We start from the raw sequence: 20,071 nt of genomic DNA on the forward strand, positions 1-20,071 counted from the left end.
GAGTTGTTTGATGATATATATATATATTTAAAAAAAATCGAGGAAACACCTGTCTAAGTACATGCAATTGGTTCAAATTAAAGCTAACAACATTTGAAAAAGCAGGAAAAAATACTGTTCGTAAAGAGGAATAATTAAAATAATAATATCATGAGAGGAAATGAAGCAGAAAAAAGGGGCAAAAGTCGAGAAAAACAAAACGGAATAGAAAAGGAATAAAATAAAAACACCGCCACCAAAGCTAAATAAGGCACAATGAGAGAATGACGACGTTTAGGACAAAAGAGGGGCCTAGAAAACATGTCAACGTTAATGATCCCCACGCAATAGCTCGAGTAGAAGGTTGAAATTTGGGCCTTCGCCGTCCTTCGACTTTATGGTCAGCATCTCCTTTCCAACCTACAAAGACGCCAATTAGAAACGTCTAAACAGTTCTGCACAAATCTTCAACGTATTTCCATACCTGACAAGTCCTCTGAAGTTCGGGAATTCGCAAAAGGAGCTCTCCAAATTTGGCTGGCGTGTCAGGATAGTGTGCCAATGTATAATGCTGTAACGCTTGTAGTGCTTTCTCCTGGCTCGCACGTACTTTTTCGGCTTCACGCAACTCCGATGTATCTGCAAGTTTACAAAAATTGCTTACATAAACCCATATTAGTGACATAAACAATCACAATCATTATATTTCGATTTAAACTTACGATTACGTAGATGATAAATTATGGTGCATTTTTTATGTGATTGATTTAAAATTTTTACAAAAACACAAAATATAGATTAAATTAAGCTTTTAAAGGAGATGGTCAGATATTTTTTTTCTATTTATTACCTGACGTAAGAAGTACGATGACTTTCATCGCGACATACTCGTACTTATCGACACGCAGTCTTCTTAGATGATCTGTGAAATTGAGCATGCGTTCGATGCAAGCCCCCAGGCCCATCTCTTTCGCCTTCTCCAGAGTTATGTTCTTTCCAACTGAAATCCGAATTTCACCTGGCGTTGAAATTGAACGAAAACAACACGAAAAAAGCAATAATTCACACCATGAATTAATGAGAAGGCAAATTTGATCGTCGATCTATTAAAAAAATTAAAAAAAATAACAAAAAAAACATAAATTAAATTATAAGATTCATTACTTAACAACAAAATAAGAAAATCAAACTTACCGAGATATTTTTAAAAAGTGGCAAACTCTTACACCACTTAACGATCTTGTACAATCGATGGTCGGCGATGCTACATAGGTTTGCTACAAAATCTGGGTTCGTGTCAGCAGATCCCGCGAGCGCCGTACCCGCTAACAAAGGGTGTGACGAAATATTCGGCACAGGAGTGCCGGATGCCGTACTCGTCGCTGTCGTGGTTGTTCCAACTGCGTCTCCTCCAAACGTACACTCATTTATCTTGCTCAGCTCCACGTCACTATAATGCCAAAGATGCTCCACATCCATTATTTCCTACTCAATGACATACATATACAATATACCTGTTTTGTTAATTAAAATTTTAAGGAGTGGATTACATTGTTTAAAAAAATCAATGATATTATTTTTTCAGCAGAAGAGTCTCAAGAAACTTGCCTGCAATAATGGAGGGACACTGAGTCGTGCGGATACGGGAGGCGTTGACCTCTTTGGATACTGCGATCCGGAGCCTTGTTCACTTGGCTCTAGTTTAACTCGGAAGACTTGGGGCGCTAGATCGCTATAACCCTGTCGTAGATCTGTTGTGCTACTGGTTCGCAATTCCGTATGCCCTATAAGTGACGGCGGCAACGAATATGAGCATTGGTACGTCGAACGACCACCTCGAGTTCTATCTTCTCTTATTGCTACAGACAAGAGCTGAATAATCATCTCAAAATACAGCAAAATACGATTTTTTGAGTTAAAACAATAACGACAATACCTTCCAATTTCATACCGCACTGCAAACACTTGTCGAAGCGGCATGCTGGGCACTTTTTCCTCGTGGTTACGGTTACGGGACAGGAGGCGCCCCTCAGGCATACATAATTCTTTCGATTCTGAACGGTTCGTTTAAAAAATCCTTTGCACGACTCGCAACTAAAGATGCCGTAGTGAAAGCCAGAAATCTTGTCACCACATATAGGACAAGGACTAAGGAATGCATTAAATACGTATTATATTTATTAAAAGTTACAGGTCAGACTAATGATCCAGGTAAATTAAAAGTACATGCCTATTAATGAGCTGTTGTCTTGAAATGCCTGACTGAGGAGGAAGAGATGCGTGCGTCAATCCGGTCTTGTCGTCGGTCTCCTCTAACACCTCATGATCAGGATGTGTGGAGTACTGCACACTACTGTCGTCCTGGACTGAGCGATACAACACGTTGTGATGCAAAGGACTATTATGGACGGCATTGGGCACGTGACGCCCCTAATAATGAATCAACAATATCTTGAGTAATTCTACAAATTAGTTGTAGGAAATTTACAGTTGTAATTTAAGATTATAAAAAGAAAAACAGTGTAAAACAGCTACAATGTCTCACACCTGTATGGGGCTATGGGTAGGCGAGAACTGTTGAGTGGGTGAAACAGAAACTGAAACGCTCGAATAGCTGCAACAACTCGAGTGTGAGGCGTCGCTATTATTTCGGCTTAGGTTAGGGGTAAGATGGCGTTGCGTCAGCGGCGACTGGCTAGGAGAACTGAACACACTGTAGGCGGAATGGACGGCCGAGTCAGGACTAGGTGTCGGAGGCACGTTGAGGGCCTTTTGCATCAATTCCTTGTGATGGGACGTGAGCAGAGGTACGCTGGTTGGATGTCGTTGTCCCAGTAACGGTGAATTGTTCGGGGTGCTGTGTAACGAATAGTTCGGGGCTGGTGTAGCACTCACTGTCGTTGACTGCAGTTGCTTTTGTGGCTTTAAACGAACCGGTGAACACGTGTCTTCCTCTTTCGGCCGAGAAACCGACAGATTTTCGGGCAACTGCAACAAAACAGACCAAAAAATTATACCGAATCATGCCTGATTCAAACATTGTATTATACTAGCAATTAGGTGTATTTTATATATATCCTTCACAGATACCTGAGATATACTGTCCTCATCTATACACATCTCATTGTCGCCGTCTGAGAGCTCTCCCTCCCACGACATAGGTCTCGGGATTTCGTCGCGTTTCTTCTTTTTTTGTCTCATGTTCACCATGGTCGATTGGAGGAAGTCAATTTGAGCAACCTCCGCGTCCGAACTGCTGTCCAAAATGTCTCCATTAGGAAGAACGGCGAGGGTGTTGGCCACAGACGATGGGCGACTGCTACAAAAAAAACGATATGTACTTCGATAACATTAACAATAAATAAAATAATATATTACGTAATGGGGCGATAACGTTAGTAAATATGTCCCACATCGCTAAAGTCCCACTTTCTGGACGCAGAGCAAGTTAAAAAATTAAAACTACTTACCCATGATGTGGAGATTCATTGAGGGATAAATGGGTGGTCAATCGTTGCTGATGGGTTGCGGGCGGAGTTCCGTTAGAGAACACCGTTGGGGTGGCGGGTGGAGAATACTGCTCCACTTTAATGGGGGTAACGGAAACGTTTGGCGACCTCATTTCGGCTGCCATGACATTCTAGAGATCAGCTTACCCCACCGCCCCTGCAATGACCTTTTTTTCTCATCTTTTCGTCAAAGTACACGACCTGTAACTAAAAAGCATTACATTAATGGCTTATTTATCTTCATACAAAGTCAGAATTAATCATCAATGTAACTGTAATAAAACAAATCCTTATGCTTACGCAAATATTTTTAATACTGCACTGCACTTATTAGACAAAGAGACGAGACCGGCCCTGCAAATTCGAAATCGTCTGCCTTATATTTTATAATAAGAACCGCGCAGTGGCGTCGCACTTTACCACAAGTTCAATTTATAATTCCATAATATTATTTACTGCTATCAGTCGGTGAAAGTTACATGTAACTACTTTAATACAATAAGATGCTTTCTTTCAAAGCACATAACATTATTAATTCTTAAAATCAGTTTAAAATAACTCCGCCAAATATGTACTTAATATTTTATTTTAATTTATAATTAGATATTTCAAATAAAATGTTACGTATTTACGAAACAGGCAAAAGCAATTGTCTTTGAAGACTTGATTACACTTTGTAATTAAACTGGCATCATCATCATAAAGTCATCAGATCAGTAATTAAACTGGCATGTATAAATAAATAATATCATTCAACCATTTATATAACTGACAAAAAAAAACGCCAACGTTTCTAAAATAATTTTTGAGCACAAATAAAAGTAATTCACATGCATAAATGCCCGCCTTTTCAAAGTATAGGTATTCCACACATACCTACAAATATAAATACTGAAATTCCTTTGCAATCCTAAATTATTATCTTATAAGTGATAATACGTGTACTCAGATACGTATGTATATCGATAATAATAATTAAGTTTTGTAGAGAAATTCCATTAATTTCATACCGCACTGCAAACACTTGTCGAAGCGGCATGCTGGGCACTTTTTCCTCGTGGTTACGGTTACGGGACAGGAGGCGCCCCTCAGGCATACATAATTCTTTCGATTCTGAACGGTTCGTTTAAAAAATCCTTTGCACGACTCGCAACTAAAGATGCCGTAGTGAAAGCCAGAAATCTTGTCACCACATATAGGACAAGGACTAAGGAATGCATTAAATACGTATTATATTTATTAAAAGTTACAGGTCAGACTAATGATCCAGGTAAATTAAAAGTACATGCCTATTAATGAGCTGTTGTCTTGAAATGCCTGACTGAGGAGGAAGAGATGCGNTTGACATAAAAAAATGGTCACTCGGGTCACTTGGCAATCGTCATGTAAAAACAATAAAAATTAAAAAGTCGAACGTGCGCCACCTTGCGTCTAATAATAATTTATCAAAAGTAATAAAGCAAACAGCACAATTTTTTTTAAATTTATTAATTCAACGGACGAACCCATTTTTAAAAATTATAATGCTGAGATAACTTTAATAGTTGGACTGTTGTCTTTAACTGCGGGTGTTTCTTCTATTAGAGTACGTATAACTTCAACCGGTATCATTTAAATAAAAATGGAAGGAGGAAATGCTAAAGGAATGCTGTTGTACAGGCGCGGCCGGTATGTTGAAACGAACACGTACCTACATACATAAATACTAAACGTGTACATACTTTTAATTTGATGTTATAAAAGACGCAACTAAAAATTACTTCAGGTAAGATTAAGGCACTAAGTACATAAGTATTTTCGATATTACCATGCGCCATTTTGGGCTCTGTCCGTAAGTTTACAGTAGACAAGGCCATCGGAAATGTTTTTATTAAAAGAAAGAAAAATAAATAAAGGGACCTCTGCTATTTTTGTTCATATTTTTTTTTTCATGTGCACTTGATAGCTTTTCTGGTCAATCTGAAGAACCATTAAATAAATACACAGAGGGAAGAGTGTAGTCTCACTGCCACCTAACAAGGCTGTACGGTACTCGTCTAGTCTATTTTATTTTGATTTTATTATCTGTGTCCATTTCTATTTGGTTGGACCTAAAACGGAGGATGATGATAATACCTATGTTGTTTCTAGTGTTCTAGGAATATAAATAAAATATCATGCACAGTAGACATACTTCCGAATGTAAGTGTCTAGAAATAGTATCTACCATTAATGATAAAACAATAAACATACTTTTATACGATTATTTGATTACTACAAGGAATGTTAGTAAGTTGTTGTCAATAGACGAAAAAGCGGAATGACCTTATGGAGGCCGAGCATGTACTAAATTGTAGTGGACGGTTAGCAAATGAATTGATAGGCTTATGACACCGTAACACGTCATATTTATATTCATATTAGTTCAATTTCAACAAATACGTAACATGTTACTGTAGTTACTTAACAGCTTAACACCTACTTAGTTTCATTTTTTTTTATGCAACATCCATTATACCTACATATTCTTACATATACAAAAGGTATCTAGATATACATAAAGCGGGCTGCAGCAAACATCCTACACAAATAACAAGTACCTAGGTACATATGATAAAAAAAGAACAATTCTAGCTGCCATATTACATTTGTCAATTTATGCTGTATTATTTTTGCCTGAAACGGTGTAATATTAATCAAGGAACGCTCACCGAACCAAAAACTCAACGTTATGTTTTCAAGATATAAAAGGTCCAGGGGTGGGAGAGGGTCAAGGCCCTCAGTCACGTGTGTCAGCCCAAGGTTACCCAGCAAAGTACAATGGACAATGACATCGCATCCTACAGAAAAACATGCGGAATACTATACACAAACGATACACACACATACAGATTCAGAAGCAACGTAATATGGCCTACCACTACGGACGGCGAAATCATTACCAACACGACAGGTGTTGGGTACACAACCTTGTAACAGCATAATCTTTATGTTTACAGTGCATTGTAGTAAATACATGTCAAAACAATCTACACTAATAGGGCGTTACCTTTCTGGAGTGACAGAAGATTAGTAAATAAACAATGCACAAGTGATGATTGTAATTATCGTTGTTGTAGGCAAACCATTCGCATGTACCTTATACATTAATCGACAAATTCAGTGGTTTTAATTATGCATCATTGTCTTTTACTCTATCTACATTCATTAATAATAATAATAATAAAGCAGCGATACCGCTGCGCGGATCCAAAACCATATACCGTTATAAGTGTCAGATAATTATGAGAAATTTGCTGCACCACACCGTAGAAAATCACATGACACACGAGTCGACCTTCAAGTCATGTACTGAGATTTATTTTGTGAGAGTAGAATACCTGTCACCCATAGCCTGTCATTGGGGTCTAAACTCGAGAAGCAGTATTATTATTGCAAATATCCTATAGTTTCACGATCAATTCACAAAATAACTATTACCTTTAAAATTATTCTCTATAAAAATAAAACCTGAATAATAAGAAAATATTCCTTTTATCAGCTTAAAACAGATGAGACAAAAACTTACCCTGTTGTCATTAAATGTGTTTCTCGTTGCAAAAACATTCCTGGAGGATTGAATAAAATGGAAAAGTCGTATCCAATTTTTCAATAATGCAATAATCCTTAATTTTCACTTTCACGACTGTTGTTACATAGGCACACCTTTGGATCGAGTTTATTGACACGGCCACAGGTAAATTATATACGCGCACCACGCTGTTTTTTTTGCTCAACTGAAACTGCACCATATAAAAACATATTACCAGCTGGATAAAACAATTGCATACAAAAAAAACGAGAGATAATGACCGCACAGACACAAATCGATGCACGAAGAACAACTAAAAAATTATATCGTATGTAAAGGCAGTCAAAATTCACTTCTTTTGACATAAAAAAATGGTCACTCGGGTCACTTGGCAATCGTCATGTAAAAACAATAAAAATTAAAAAGTCGAACGTGCGCCACCTTGCGTCTAATTTGGAATTCATGCTCAATAAAAAATCGTGGGATGTGTATACGGCATCAGCAGAATTTCATAGAGATCGAAAACCTGATACACTATATATTTCTTATATATGGCGTTAACAAAATTATCTAATTTCGAAATCACGACATATATTATATATTTCTTTTATAATTTTGAAATACGAGCATAGAGTAAAATATTAAACATTATGTAGCCACAACTATTAATACAACAATATGTTAACAATCATTGATGTCATGCAGATATTGATTATTATTCTTTCAACTAATATAAAAACATCTATAAAACAAATAATAAATTAACAAGTATGAATCGTTACGGTTTATAAATCGAATCAAGCAAATAGTCCAATGACCAAATGAAGGCAACAAATTTTGAAAAAAATAATCTCCTTAGGTTAACTCCCACTGCTCAACCTTTACGTATTCGCAAGGGAACTTTTTAACGAAAATACTCATATTTTTATGACGACTTTTTTCAGATATGCAATTCGTTTTCGTTCGCTAATTAGATAATTTACTCGATGTTAACTTTCAAAAATGTCGAACAGGGTAAATATGCGTCCAACAAGTAAAAATATCCTCTTAAAAGTCGTAATATTGGGTGATGGAGGGGTCGGAAAGAGTTGTTTGATGAATAGATTTGTTTCCAATCAATTTGACGAAAATTCGTTCCATACAATAGGAGTGGAATTTCTAAATAAGGATGTGGAAATTGATGGTGAAACATACACGTTACAAGTAAGTTTAAAATAATAACCAACCGTTATTTTTAAATAATTTTTTTCAATAGATTTTTATCAACACAAAAATAATAATAGAGAAAACATAACCTAAATTATATAATCATAGTGAGATATTAGGCGTAAAGTGAAATCCCTCAATCTATTAAGAAAAGAAATACACACCCATGTATTTTGCAAGGAAATCCATTTTTACAGTTTGTCTACAATGCCAGATTCTTTTAAAAAGACCTATGTCTAACCATATAAATAAAAGTGTGTACATCTCAGAATCAAATGATGTCTTTACCAATTTAGCTATGGAAGATTGGCTTTATCGTCATACTAATTTTGAAAAACGGGAAATATTAATGCTGTGGTGCAACAATCCATGTGTAGTAATAGGAAGGCATCAGAATCCATGGCTTGAGAGCAATGTCTCTGAATTACCTCATATAACAAATAATGAAATTATGTTTTCACGAAGAAATAGCGGCGGTGGCACAGTATATCACGACATGGGTAACTTGAATCTCACCTTTTTTTTCCCAAGAGCTAAATACAACAGGAGAACAAATTTAGAGCTGATTTCAAAATCCATCAAACAAAAATTTGGAGTTGAATTGGAAATATCTTCGCGACACGACTTGATATATAACGGCCACAAAATATCCGGCACCGCAGCTAAATTAGGTCACTCTAATGCGTATCACCATTGCACATTGTTAGTTAATGTAAATCTCAACAACTTGAGAAAAAGTCTGAAGGTGAACGAACGAGGAATCAAGACAAACGCTACACAATCTACAAAATCAAGCATTAAAAATTTAACAGATATAAATCCAAATATTACTGTAGAAAGTCTTATTTCTAACATTGGAAGTGAGTATTTGGGAACTGACATTTACAATTTTAAACGAATAAACCCTACTGAAGACCTTTATCCCGGTTTAATCGAGTTAAGGAACGTATTTGTAAGCTGGGATTGGTGTTTTGGAAAAACGCCTAAATTTACCGTTTCCAGATGCTTTCCTATACCGGATCACTTTTTTGGGGATGTTAAACACATACAAGAAAAAGTACAAGTGATGATAGTAGTGGACAAGGGCATTATAGCAGAGGCAAATGTTAATATTCCCCAATTCCTCATGAGTGATTCTGTAGGTCATCAGTTGGACATTCTGAACAGTTTAATTGGGTGTAAATTTAATAAAGAAATGCTACAAGCTTCTTTGGATGCAGTGCAGAACGTATTTAAAGACAAGAGAAAGAATGCATTTTTACTAAAATGTATTGAGGAATCAGTGGCATTTGCTTGAAAAGGCATATTTAAATAGCAATTGTTTGCCTATAAAACTATTGAAATGACCTACATGATATTCATTTTTTTTTTTATTACAAAACTGTATTTAAGTGAGGGCATTTTTAATGTAATTTCCTTAATTCATTAATTTGTTGGTGAATACATACTGATCAGTAATTAATGCAGCATATAACTAATAAACTTCTGTGCATTATTTGTTGTATAATTTTGAAATTACAATTAATATGATTATTAAGTAAATAAAAATAAGGTATATTTTTTTATAAAGATATGGGATACCGCAGGCCAAGAAAGATTTAAAACGCTGAGGACCCCGTTTTATAGAGGTACAGACATTTGTATGTTAACATACGCCGTTGACGATAAGGCCAGTTTTAGAAATTTAAACATGTGGAAAAGCGAGTTTCTCTTCTACGCAGATATTAAAGAAAATACCCATTTCCCATTCATTGTTGTTGGCAATAAGGTAAGAAAGAAATCATTGTTTGAAATTGGGTATGAAGTATTTAATAATAATGCTTGGTAAAGTCTGTATTTAACTGAAAGAATTTCTTTTTAATGCTCAAGACGGACGTATCCTGTGAAGAAAGGAAAGTGACGCAAATGGAAATGGAGATGTGGTGTGATGAAAATGGTGTAGCTAGTTGTATCGAAACGTCGGCTAAAAATGCGAGTAATGTGCAAGAGGCTTTTAAATTAGCTATCCGACATTGGCTTAAGGCCGAGAGTAAAGGTGACAAAAATGAAAGTTGCTATGCTGCAGACACCGTCGACTTGAATAAGAGGAGCTCTTTGAATAGGAGCTCGTGCTGTATGGGAAGTACAGAAGAATGATTACATCAAACATCTCTGGATTTCACTTTCTTAACTGCTTCGAATTTAATTCGGTATTTTATATAGTTCAAACTGATTTCCGTTTGCTTTCGATCCTGTCGTGGTACTTTTGTTTTTCCCTAGTTTGTCGGCATACTTATTTATTTATTTGATTAGGTGTACAAGACAACAGGTATAATTACAATCATTTATTAAAAACAAATTGAAAGTATAATCTTCTGCTGATGTTTAAAACCAGTGTGTAAGCCTGAAATTATGTAATTTATTGTATTATCTTTACATACGTATTGCATTATAGCAAGTATGTAACATTTATGTAAGAAGTATGACGGCGATGACTATTACAATTTGAATTTCTGTTTTGTTTTTATTTTTATGTAATACCATTTTGTGACATTCCAATTTGTTATGGGTATTTTATAGTCGCACAAAAACGGGTTCAATATCTTTGTAACTTAAATTTGAATAAACACTAATTTCAATTAAATATCAATTTTACTTTTTACCGCTATAAAAGAAAAGGCAGTTTTCCTCTACCGAACATGGAAAATATGTTTTATTTGCTAATAAAGTCTCACCAAACACGGTCAAATAATGCACACATTAATTACTTAATAATAAAATTGAAAGTATTGTTAATTATTATGTACCTATGTGTAAGTTTTAATTTATTTTTATAAATCCCAATCAATAAATGCTTTGTACCATTAGTTACTTGTTTTTATCAATATCACACTAGTAAAAAAAATACTCTACCTATATTAACGATAATTAGCATAATTTTTAATATTTTCGATTTGAATATTACTTTAACTTTGTGGGGTCTTTTTTGCAATTGTAAACTCCATAAATACATACCTACCAGAATTTTGAATTTTAAAGGAAACAATTTTATAGGTCAGAGTTTTACTATAACTGAACATCATTAGAGCCTCTCACCTTGTAGATACACTCCAGGATAAAATAAATCACTCTTATTTTCCATCATTTTTTTCTCTTGCATTAGCCTTTTTTAAAATCTCAAGTGCTGTTTGTACTGCATCATGTGCCTAAAAGAAACGACAACCGTATTTTAACTTTCCAGACTTCTTTATTATATTAGCATAAATCATTTTTGTTCTAGTTTGATTACTTACTTGTCCAATTTTTCCCAAAAAATCATTAGTGCCGCCCTGTCGAGATGTCTCTTGGTCCTTGAAAGTTCAATTACCGTCACAGCCCATCGGGCCACGTTTGCGTCTAATTTCATTTCGTCATATTTTAAATGAAAAGCACAAACTAAAAATAAAAATACTTAAATTTTTAAAAGTGATTGTTAAATGGTATCCAACTTTTTGAGAATATTTCAACAGGGTTTTCCCAGGGGTATCCTTTGAATTGCCAAGCGGGCCCCATGACGAAAACGGCGACCACACGGTCCCAATCGCTTGGGCTCAGTTTGGCAGGATTATCGACTACTCTGTAGGGTACAGTGATACCGTTCTTATGTCTATGTAACAACACTTCGTTGTCTCTTTTTGCTCCAACAGCTTTTTTCTGTTCTGTTGTCACATATCTACAAAAAACGGCATTAATTTCCCATTCAAAAACCCGTAATTTTATTCATGATTCTTACTTAAGGTCCTGCAATATATCCTTCACATTGTACATGGAAATGAGTGACGTCGTGGCAGCAGGAATAATGATTATGGGGGTCCGGGAAATGCGCTTAGACATTCCCGATGCGGGAGGTCGCGCTGCACTTACAGGCAATGGCATTTGAGGTTGAGGCATGGTGGAGCGCGCTTTAACCGATCCTTCCGTCACAGATTTCAACGTCATTCCATGATATGTGCCCATAGTATCGATTTTAAAACCTTCCGTTTCTAGATAAAAATCCAAAAAATCAATAAACAATTAATTGTTATTAAAACCGCACTGAAGCAATCTTAGATAACATGACTCAACAAAATGTAAAATTGCATTTTACTAAACTCTCTTGTATTATGTATTTACAAATATTTATGAATGTATTATGTACTTAAATTTACCTTCCTTTTGTCTTATGAATCGTTCTTGATCGTAACGATTGTACACCGAAGGTTGCGCCGCCGGCCTCATAGGTGTTTGACGAGGGGTGACAACCGGTTGTGGCTGTGGAGGTTTATGCCTACCGTCCTCTCGAGCTTTAATACCATGAAGTATGGCTAGAACATTTTTGGCAAACGTCTACAATGAAAATAAAAGTTTATTCACATTACAGTTTATCAGTGACTATTTAGTTAAATAAACTGACTTTTCCATTTGATTGTAAAATAGTAATACGGGTTCTCCACTGTCTTTCTCGACTGATTATGTCTTTGGTGATGTCTACGTCCAAGTCTAGTATAGCCCGAATGTCATATTCTTGGCCTATGTCATCATTTCCTTTAATTGTTGTTCTTTTCTTTGCTAAACGTTTTGCTTTGATTGCAGCAATTTTTTCCACTGACATGGCCTCCGACAGAGATCTAAAAAGTTATGAATTAATAATTAATGTCTAATAATGTACATTTAATTTAATTACTTGATATTGTCAACTGTAACGCTTGCTTCTTTAGGTGCATCCAGCCTAGCAGCAAGTTGTTCCCTGACTTTTTGAACATGAGTGTCTTCAAGACGAGGTTTCTTGGCTGTGCTGTCTGATCCATCATAATCTGCAGACCGTTTAACCTAGCATGACAAAAATTTAAGAAACTCAAATACAACTAAGATAATTATTAATTACTTGGGTTGGTAATTCTAAAGGAGCGCTTTTGTCAATGGAAGGACAACTTGCAGTTTCACCATTTAAATATGCCAAAAGTTCCTTCCTGTCAGGCCTACGTACAACTGGTATGTTCTCTTTCTAAAAGTGAACATTTGTTTTACAGCTAGACATGTAATTACTAAATTTTATGCTTGGTTACTTACAGCTGCCTGTCTAACGTACACTGGGTGAGTTAAAGAAACGTTTTTCAATATAAATAATAAACATTCTAACGTGTAATACTCTTTGGCAGAACCATCCTTTCCAGATCTAGAAAATAAAGAAATATGGTTGCAATAGGTTAGGAATTAAAAACCAGACAATAATTTAAGCTCTACTTACCCCCACATTAAGTAATTCGTTTTTACATTTTTCGGCCACGAAAACTCACCAAATATTATTTGACCATCTCTTTCGATAATTTCTTTTTTATTAACATTATATTGTCTCAGCAAACTTAACGGATCAGCCATTTTTTCGTTCGTAAAATCATAGACAAGCGTAAAACCTTCTATGGCCTTCTATCTGCTTTTACCATCGACGTCTATTAATGGACGTGCAAAAGCGGTCAGAATTGTGATACAACGAAAGAAAGAGATGGAACGAAGTTTCGGACAATATCCATCTCTCTCACGATAGTGCGTAAGCTTGTCAGGAAAGAGATAGCATTAGTCCGAAACCATACGTCATCTCCCTCACTTTTCGAGCCAAGAAATTATTACAACGACATACGGCTAAGGCACGTCCATTAATATATGTCTATGGTAAAAGCCATCATTCCTTTTCAGTTACTTTTACTTTTACCATAGACATATATTAATGGACGTGCCTTAGCCGTATGTCTTTGTAATAATTTCTTGGCTCGAAAAGTGAGGGAGATGACGTATGGTTTCGGACTAATGCTATTTCTTTCCTGACACGCTTACGCACTATCGTGAGAGAGATGGATATTGTCCGAAACTTTATTCCATCTCTTTGTTATAAAATAAATTCCTTTGAATGCTTATAATATGCTGTTTGCTGCAATGGGTTGATGCTCATTATTGGTAGACACCACGTGTTAATGTGATATGATACTGTGAATAGATGTCGAACTCAATTAGGCGAATATAATTCTAGGATGTTGTATGCAGAGACACTATTTTTGCATTTAATTTATTAATAACTTCTCCTTCTGTTTTCTATTATTTATATATACATCTCTTATTTATAGAACTGTTGTCTATGATAGAACCTATGATTTTTAACTATTATTTTATGGTATTTAATAAAATTTATTATCTTTGAATAAAATTAATTTATCACCAGAAGTTATGCCAATAACATGTATAATTTTATTAGTGATGTTTGTTTAAAAATGATATTTTTTAGTTGAGCCGAATATGGTTTTATATAAATTATATTTAATATAATCTAATGGATGATCTTTTCATAAAAGGAAGATATGACTCTCCGAGTGTCTCTTATTAGTTTATTTGCATATATGGTCTTGGCGCTGGAGAAGGAAATGACTATAAATGTAGAAGCTGGAAGAGAAGACTGTTTTTACCAGGAAGTAAAAGAAGGAGAGGTAATTGACTTTGATTATCAAGTGATCGATGGTGGTCATGGAGATTTAGATGTAACATTAAGAATAGCAGACCCAACAGGTAGAATTCTCATTGCTGACTTCAAGAAATCAGAAAACAGTCACCGTTTAGAAGCTTCCTTGACTGGTGATTACAAGTTCTGCTTTGACAATACATACAGTTCTTATAACACAAAAACAGTTTTTTTTGGATTACTTCTGGATGAAGATGATAGTGACAGTCATGAAATTGTAGATGTGAGAAGGTTTGATAATCTAATATCAGAGAAACAGTTTGACTTCAAAATTGATGATGTCATGGGCCCTTTGGCCATAGTAAAGGATCATTTAATAAAAGCAAGACGTTTACAAGAAATAATGAAGTCTTTTGAAGCTAGGGATCGTAACATTGCTGAAGAAAATAATTATAAGATAAATTTCTTTTCGTTAGTGCAGATTTTAGTAATGCTATCAGTTGGGATGGTTCAGATGATTATGTTAAAAAGCTTATTTAATGTAGACTCTAAAGTACAAAAACTATGGAAAAAAATTGATCCAAACTGATTTATGTACAAATTTATTATTCTATTTTATATGTTGTGCCATGTTTTATATTAATATTCTGATAGCATGTACAGTAGTTTTTGTCTTATCTTAATTTTTCCATCTAATAAAGTGTTTTTTATTTTAAATCAATACAAAGAGATACTTCATTTCTGTTGTCTTTTCTGGTTCTCTTTGAATTTTTGATACCATTTGAGCCAGTTATCCACTTGTGAATTAGTTCGGTCTCCATGCTTTTGCAATTGCTGATAATATGCCTCTCTTATTAATCTAAAGCACTGTTGACTGTGGTAAGGTAAACAAGTTAATGGATCAACATATCTTGCAGGTAACTTCGTTATTGCACACTGTAATACAGTAGGTTTTTTAGGTTGTGGTCCAATTTTCATTAACCTCTGGTAAACAACACAATTGGGGTCATTGAGGAATGTAACAAATGTTCTTTCACATTTATTTATTTTCTCAGTTTTTTGATCAATTTGTTCTAATATTGGCATACTTAGGGAGTGGTAACGTATTGTGGACCCTGCATAAGACTTCATAACGGGCCTTTTTGTTTTCTTTTCATTTTCCAATTTTTGATAGCACTCCAATGATCTCAAGTTTTCCTTTTCAGTTACTTTTGCTTCTTCCAACAATTCTTCCTGTGTAGGAATCCAGATATCTTCTTTCATTCTTTTCACTTTCCTTCTCTGTTCCAAGTTTCTTATTCTAATTCTCTGAGCTGTAGCTGCTGATTTTGCTGCAGTTGATTTTCTAATTGATTTACGTTCTCCATAATCGAGGCCGTCAACGTTCTTGACAACTGTAATTAAATTTCTTTTTAATTTGAGTTCTTTCACTTTAGGTCTCTGTTTGCTCTGAGCAATAGTAGGCTCTTTGTATGCTTTAGTGACCAATCTCCTTTTCTTTTTTGTCGTTTCTTCCTCATCGTCAGTTATAGGTTCGTCGTTTTCGTCTATACTAAAATCTGAATCAACGATATCGTCGTCTTCTTCTTGAGCTTCGTATTCATTATCGGACTCAGTCTCTTCAAAACCACCGTAGTTAACCTTATAAAACTCATCCTGACATTCTTCCTCGTCGTCAAGAAGTTTTGCCATACGATTGCCCGCATTAGAACGACGCTCTCTTCCCTTCATTTTAATTGATTTTAATTATTGAACTATTTCATTTAATCCGTAGACAAATTTAATCCTTTTTATTTAACTAACCACTTACGTTTACCGTTGCGTTGTCTATGCACGCACCATAGATAACGTACAATATACCATAGATATATATTATTAGTAAACGTCGATGCAATATACACATCAAGACCGTAGAAAGACAAAGACAATGTTTCTATGACCTTAATTTCAGTAATGTTCTATAACCCCTAATGCAAAGACGGCAAGTGTCAAAAAATCGTAAGATCTGGTATCTGTAGCGTTAGGTTATATACTGCCCACAGATAGGGTACAGTAAAGAGTATTGCTTTAGTGCTAAAATCATATAATACATTTAGAAAGAATGGGGATACTCAGAAGAACAAGTCCGAGGTAAACAATTTAATCGATACATTTATCATATAATATTAATTTATTTAGTCTGTTCCTGCAGTGACTATGATACATCGATGTACATTTATTAGTGTTAAGTGATCTGTTATCTATGGTTAAGACGTCGACAATAGATAACGTAAACCTTAAAATCATACCGATCGCAGTGCTATCTGCTGTTTTATGAAATTTGTTTACATATGAATATTTGAAACTTAATCTATAGTTTTAATGGCATAGGAAAACATTACAGATTGCGTATTGGTAATGACTGAAAATACAGCTACGGCAAAGTAACATAGATATTGTCCAGATGACACCACATTCCACTTAATTGAAAGTTAAAAAAAATATAAATCAACGGATATGCTACGTAAAATTTATTTAAGAATGATTTTAAGAGACATTTCTAAAAACATATAACAAATAATAAATTAATTAATTTAAACATGAGCTACTGCGTTGCATTTCTGCAAAACTGAAAAAAGATTATCAGCTAACTCTACAATACCTTCGCAAAATTCACAGTGCTTCCTGAGATTCTCTCCGATATGTTCTTCCCCGAGAAAAGCGCCAACTAAACTGCCTGCCATGCTAGCAATGGTATCGGTATCACCCCCCAACGATATTGCATATTCGATCGTTTTTCGAAATGGGTCTTCCTATAAAATCAGCAAAGTTTAACATATAATTTTATGTTAAATAAAAGGATACCGTAATTAAACCTTTTCTGTAGAGCAAATCTTCAAGAAACAGTAGATAGCCGTAGGAACTGAATGTAACGCTGAAACGTTATTCCCCAAGATTTGGATAATCTCTTTGTGTAATTTCTGTGGTGAATGATTTTCTTTAAGTAATTTAACCACTAAATTTAGCTTGTTTTGGTATGGTAATTCTGATAAGTCAATCCTAAAAAATTAAAAACGTAGCAAATGAATAAAACTTAATTAAGTCTTTAAATAAATGAAAACAAAATTACTCTTCAAAGTAAGCTTCTTTCTCAAATGGCTCTAACTTTTTTTCAATTGTGTCACAAAATCGATAGCATCTAAATCATCATTTGGATTCATATGAAATGATTGATGGATTGCAATACATTGCAATATAGCCCCATGTATAGCCAAGTTATTAGTATGTGTTATTTCCGTTACTTGTGTAGCTGCACTTATCATGGTTTCATACTTATCATAATAATAAAGTGCAATTGGAGATATTCTCATTGCTCCCCCATTTCCATATGAACCTAAACCTTCAAATTGTTCTTTTGCAGGTTTATAAATGTCAGTGAATCTATTGTTTCTTAATTTGTTAAACACTTGCACAACATTTAGCCCATATCCTCGTTTAGGATCAGAAAAGTACTCTTTAACAAACAATTGTGCAACATGCTTAGTATCTAGTTTTGATTTCTCCAGAAGTGACTTGACAATACACTTGGTCATTGCTGTGTCATCTGTGTATTGCTTAATAGGGCCTACAATTTATTAAATGTTATGTACTAATCAACATGTGCTTATTTTTATAATTATGATTTACCTTCAAAGTTAGAACCGCAAATTTTCTCAAAATAATTACGTAAAACCAATTTGTTACCCGCTGTCATACTTTCCCCTTCAAAAGGAGCACCCAAGCAATCTCCTATCAGTGTTCCCAAAAGACATCCTCTTATTTTACTTTTAAAAAACATAGAATCCAATTTTGCCATTGTACTAAAATCAACAGCTAATACAGTTGATAAGGATAATACCTTTCACGCCTAGCTGGTACGTTATAATTTGTTATTTATTAATAAATCTGTATTTATAATACTTATTTTTTAATTCAAACAAAAGCTATATTTATAGGTTAAGCTTGTTATGATAGTTATCATCGACGTTTACTAATTATAATTGTCTATGATAATCATAGATGATAATTAAGATTTTATGACGTTAAGCCATTGATCTTCACCATTGATCAATGCGTTTATCTTAACCATAAATGTTTATTCATTTAGAGTGTCTCCTGTGCAGTTTGACTGTATTTTTAATTCTTTTAAGAATTGTCCGACATTTGGTCAGTGCCAAGTTACCCTTTGTATATCCATTATCTATGGTCAGTGCTGTTCCACAACTGAAGCACAGCTTGTACAAGTTGTGATCAAGCATTTAAAGCATTTTTAAAATACAATCGAGATATATTCAGGAGACACTTCCTTTTTTTCCATAGATTTATATTTTATGAATGGTTTTCCATTTTTTTGGTGTCTAACCTTAATTTTGTACTGATATTCCAGATAAAAGTACTTCTTATTAACATGTCTTTAATGATTATTCGAACTTTTCTAAAATATGGTCAGCTAGTTGCCGATAATTTTACGTTAAATGTGAGGTAAGAATTACTCTTGAAATAGTTGCACAATGTTATTTACTTTTGAATCAGATTTGTGGCATCTTCAAACTTGCTCAAAAATCAAACGACCGCCGCAAATGAAAAAGAATCCGTTGAAAAGCCTCCAGCTACCCCTTCATCATGCACTTCACCTGTTAATGAAGAACTTGATAGTCTTAATAAACAGCTACTTGAACTTAAGGAGAAGAACAGTGATCTACTAGTAGATACAATTGAAGTGTTAGGTTTTTTATGATGTGTTTATGTGTAATGTATTGTAGGATAAATATAAAAGGGCCTTAGCTGATGGTGAAAATTTGCGTACAAGATTGACAAAGCAAATAGAAGATGCAAGGATTTATGGAATACAGAACTTTTGCAAGGATTTATTGGATGTGGCTGATGTTCTAAATAAAGCAACAGAAAGTGTTCCCAAGGAAGAACTATCAGAAAAAAATCCTCATTTAAAAAGTCTATATGAAGGTCTAATAATGACAGAAGCACAATTACAAACAGTTTTTAAAAGACACGGTCTTGAACCTGTTAACCCACTTAATGAGAAGTTTGATCCTAACCTACACGAGGCACTATTTCAGCAAGTAAGAATTGCATATTATATTAATTTTTACTTTAATATAAAAAAACAACTGATTAATATTTATATTTTATATTAGGAGGTACAAGGGAAAGAAGCTGGATTTGTGGTTGTGGTATCTAAAATTGGTTACAAATTACATGACAGAGTAATTAGACCAGCGCTAGTTGGGGTATCAAAATAATTTTATTTTATATTGCATCTTTTTTGTGTACATTTTGTTATCATTTCTAGTTGTTGGACTTTGTAGCTAATAAAAACTCCATTTTATGAAAGAAATATATTCT

The 20,071-nt window shown here is 34.5% G+C and overlaps 8 protein-coding genes across 11 annotated transcripts; 4 read left to right on the forward strand and 4 right to left on the reverse strand.

Annotated features, from left to right (window-relative positions):
- Window positions 1-19: 19 nt before the first annotated feature.
- Window positions 20-7,453, reverse strand: LOC108739030 (nuclear hormone receptor FTZ-F1 beta). 2 transcript variants are annotated; one of them, XM_018472702.2, is made up of 11 exons: window positions 7,036-7,453; window positions 3,450-3,689; window positions 3,070-3,298; window positions 2,527-2,967; window positions 2,210-2,409; window positions 1,916-2,127; window positions 1,588-1,838; window positions 1,174-1,464; window positions 830-1,082; window positions 464-618; window positions 20-399 (listed from the first exon to the last, which is right to left on the reverse strand). In XM_018472702.2, exons 2-11 carry the CDS (start codon window positions 3,611-3,613, stop codon window positions 310-312), a joined length of 2,286 nt encoding a protein of 761 aa, XP_018328204.1. In that variant the 5' UTR covers window positions 3,614-3,689; window positions 7,036-7,453; the 3' UTR covers window positions 20-309. The 2 variants fall into 2 exon arrangements, with proteins under 2 accessions (XP_018328204.1, XP_018328203.1); XM_018472701.2 differs by having other exon boundaries at window positions 3,450-3,695.
- Window positions 7,454-8,040: 587 nt separating this feature from the next.
- LOC108739075 (ras-related protein Rab-9B) lies at window positions 8,041-11,090 on the forward strand. Its single transcript, XM_018472777.1, has 3 exons — window positions 8,041-8,241; window positions 9,815-10,012; window positions 10,114-11,090. Exons 1-3 carry the CDS (start codon window positions 8,041-8,043, stop codon window positions 10,378-10,380), a joined length of 666 nt encoding a protein of 221 aa, XP_018328279.1. The 3' UTR covers window positions 10,381-11,090.
- LOC108739074 (lipoyltransferase 1, mitochondrial-like) lies at window positions 8,335-9,739 on the forward strand. Its single transcript, XM_018472776.1, has one exon. It carries the CDS (start codon window positions 8,411-8,413, stop codon window positions 9,539-9,541), a length of 1,131 nt encoding a protein of 376 aa, XP_018328278.1. The 5' UTR covers window positions 8,335-8,410; the 3' UTR covers window positions 9,542-9,739.
- On the reverse strand, window positions 10,554-13,661 carry LOC108739073 (parafibromin). 2 transcript variants are annotated; one of them, XR_001938083.1, is made up of 11 exons: window positions 13,490-13,661; window positions 13,312-13,417; window positions 13,127-13,246; window positions 12,926-13,071; window positions 12,656-12,869; window positions 12,411-12,588; window positions 11,996-12,245; window positions 11,712-11,935; window positions 11,517-11,658; window positions 11,320-11,429; window positions 10,554-10,627 (listed from the first exon to the last, which is right to left on the reverse strand). XR_001938083.1 is itself a non-coding variant. In XM_018472775.1 (10 exons), exons 1-10 carry the CDS (start codon window positions 13,618-13,620, stop codon window positions 11,393-11,395), a joined length of 1,548 nt encoding a protein of 515 aa, XP_018328277.1. In that variant the 5' UTR covers window positions 13,621-13,660; the 3' UTR covers window positions 10,692-11,392. The 2 variants fall into 2 exon arrangements, 1 of the variants encoding a protein (XP_018328277.1); XM_018472775.1 differs by lacking the exon at window positions 10,554-10,627 and having other exon boundaries at window positions 10,692-11,429; window positions 13,490-13,660.
- Window positions 13,662-14,325: 664 nt separating this feature from the next.
- Window positions 14,326-15,410, forward strand: LOC108739088 (transmembrane emp24 domain-containing protein 5). Of its 2 annotated transcripts, none has more exons than XM_018472796.1 (2): window positions 14,326-14,407; window positions 14,519-15,410. In XM_018472796.1, the coding sequence occupies exon 2, from the start codon at window positions 14,592-14,594 to the stop codon at window positions 15,276-15,278; it is 687 nt and encodes a 228-aa protein (XP_018328298.1). In that variant the 5' UTR covers window positions 14,326-14,407; window positions 14,519-14,591; the 3' UTR covers window positions 15,279-15,410. The 2 variants fall into 2 exon arrangements, with proteins under 2 accessions (XP_018328298.1, XP_018328299.1); XM_018472797.1 differs by lacking the exon at window positions 14,326-14,407 and having other exon boundaries at window positions 14,421-14,862; window positions 14,917-15,410.
- On the reverse strand, window positions 15,276-16,526 carry LOC108739087 (vacuolar protein sorting-associated protein 72 homolog). The gene has a single exon (XM_018472795.1). It carries the CDS (start codon window positions 16,418-16,420, stop codon window positions 15,425-15,427), a length of 996 nt encoding a protein of 331 aa, XP_018328297.1. The 5' UTR covers window positions 16,421-16,526; the 3' UTR covers window positions 15,276-15,424.
- Window positions 16,527-17,184: 658 nt separating this feature from the next.
- LOC108738997 (poly(ADP-ribose) glycohydrolase ARH3-like) lies at window positions 17,185-18,685 on the reverse strand. Its single transcript, XM_025981596.1, is given in 5 exon segments — window positions 17,185-17,481; window positions 17,545-17,728; window positions 17,799-17,862; window positions 17,865-18,293; window positions 18,356-18,685. Coding segments are annotated over 5 exon segments (1,065 nt in total). The 5' UTR covers window positions 18,525-18,685; the 3' UTR covers window positions 17,185-17,262.
- Window positions 18,686-19,038: 353 nt separating this feature from the next.
- On the forward strand, window positions 19,039-20,063 carry LOC108739016 (grpE protein homolog, mitochondrial). The gene is made up of 4 exons (XM_025981629.1): window positions 19,039-19,189; window positions 19,241-19,412; window positions 19,471-19,788; window positions 19,864-20,063. Exons 1-4 carry the CDS (start codon window positions 19,116-19,118, stop codon window positions 19,966-19,968), a joined length of 669 nt encoding a protein of 222 aa, XP_025837414.1. The 5' UTR covers window positions 19,039-19,115; the 3' UTR covers window positions 19,969-20,063.
- Window positions 20,064-20,071: the final 8 nt, after the last annotated feature.

This window comes from Agrilus planipennis, unplaced genomic scaffold (assembly GCF_000699045.2).
Source record: "Agrilus planipennis isolate EAB-ADULT unplaced genomic scaffold, Apla_2.0 scaffold134, whole genome shotgun sequence".
In the NCBI taxonomy this organism is placed as follows: Eukaryota; Metazoa; Arthropoda; class Insecta; order Coleoptera; family Buprestidae; genus Agrilus; species Agrilus planipennis.

Coding starts and splice junctions, on each gene's coding strand:
- LOC108739030 (XM_018472702.2), bottom strand. CDS start 3,613: ATGGCAGCCGAAATGAGGTCGCCAAACGTTTCCGTTACCCCCATTAAA. Junction 2,410..2,526: donor CTACCCATAGCCCCATACAG/GTGTGAGACATT, acceptor ATTCATTATTAG/GGGCGTCACGTGCCCAATGC. Junction 1,465..1,587: donor GTGTCCCTCCATTATTGCAG/GCAAGTTTCTTG, acceptor GTCATTGAGTAG/GAAATAATGGATGTGGAGCA.
- LOC108739075 (XM_018472777.1), top strand. CDS start 8,041: ATGTCGAACAGGGTAAATATGCGTCCAACAAGTAAAAATATCCTCTTA. Junction 8,242..9,814: donor GTGAAACATACACGTTACAA/GTAAGTTTAAAA, acceptor TTTTTTATAAAG/ATATGGGATACCGCAGGCCA. Junction 10,013..10,113: donor TCATTGTTGTTGGCAATAAG/GTAAGAAAGAAA, acceptor TTAATGCTCAAG/ACGGACGTATCCTGTGAAGA.
- LOC108739074 (XM_018472776.1), top strand. CDS start 8,411: ATGTATTTTGCAAGGAAATCCATTTTTACAGTTTGTCTACAATGCCAG.
- LOC108739073 (XM_018472775.1), bottom strand. CDS start 13,620: ATGGCTGATCCGTTAAGTTTGCTGAGACAATATAATGTTAATAAAAAA. Junction 11,659..11,711: donor TGTTGAAATATTCTCAAAAA/GTTGGATACCAT, acceptor TTTTATTTTTAG/TTTGTGCTTTTCATTTAAAA. Junction 11,430..11,516: donor TTTTGGGAAAAATTGGACAA/GTAAGTAATCAA, acceptor CGTTTCTTTTAG/GCACATGATGCAGTACAAAC.
- LOC108739088 (XM_018472796.1), top strand. CDS start 14,592: ATGACTCTCCGAGTGTCTCTTATTAGTTTATTTGCATATATGGTCTTG.
- LOC108739087 (XM_018472795.1), bottom strand. CDS start 16,420: ATGAAGGGAAGAGAGCGTCGTTCTAATGCGGGCAATCGTATGGCAAAA.
- LOC108739016 (XM_025981629.1), top strand. CDS start 19,116: ATGTCTTTAATGATTATTCGAACTTTTCTAAAATATGGTCAGCTAGTT. Junction 19,413..19,470: donor AGAAGAACAGTGATCTACTA/GTAGATACAATT, acceptor AATGTATTGTAG/GATAAATATAAAAGGGCCTT. Junction 19,789..19,863: donor ACGAGGCACTATTTCAGCAA/GTAAGAATTGCA, acceptor ATTTTATATTAG/GAGGTACAAGGGAAAGAAGC.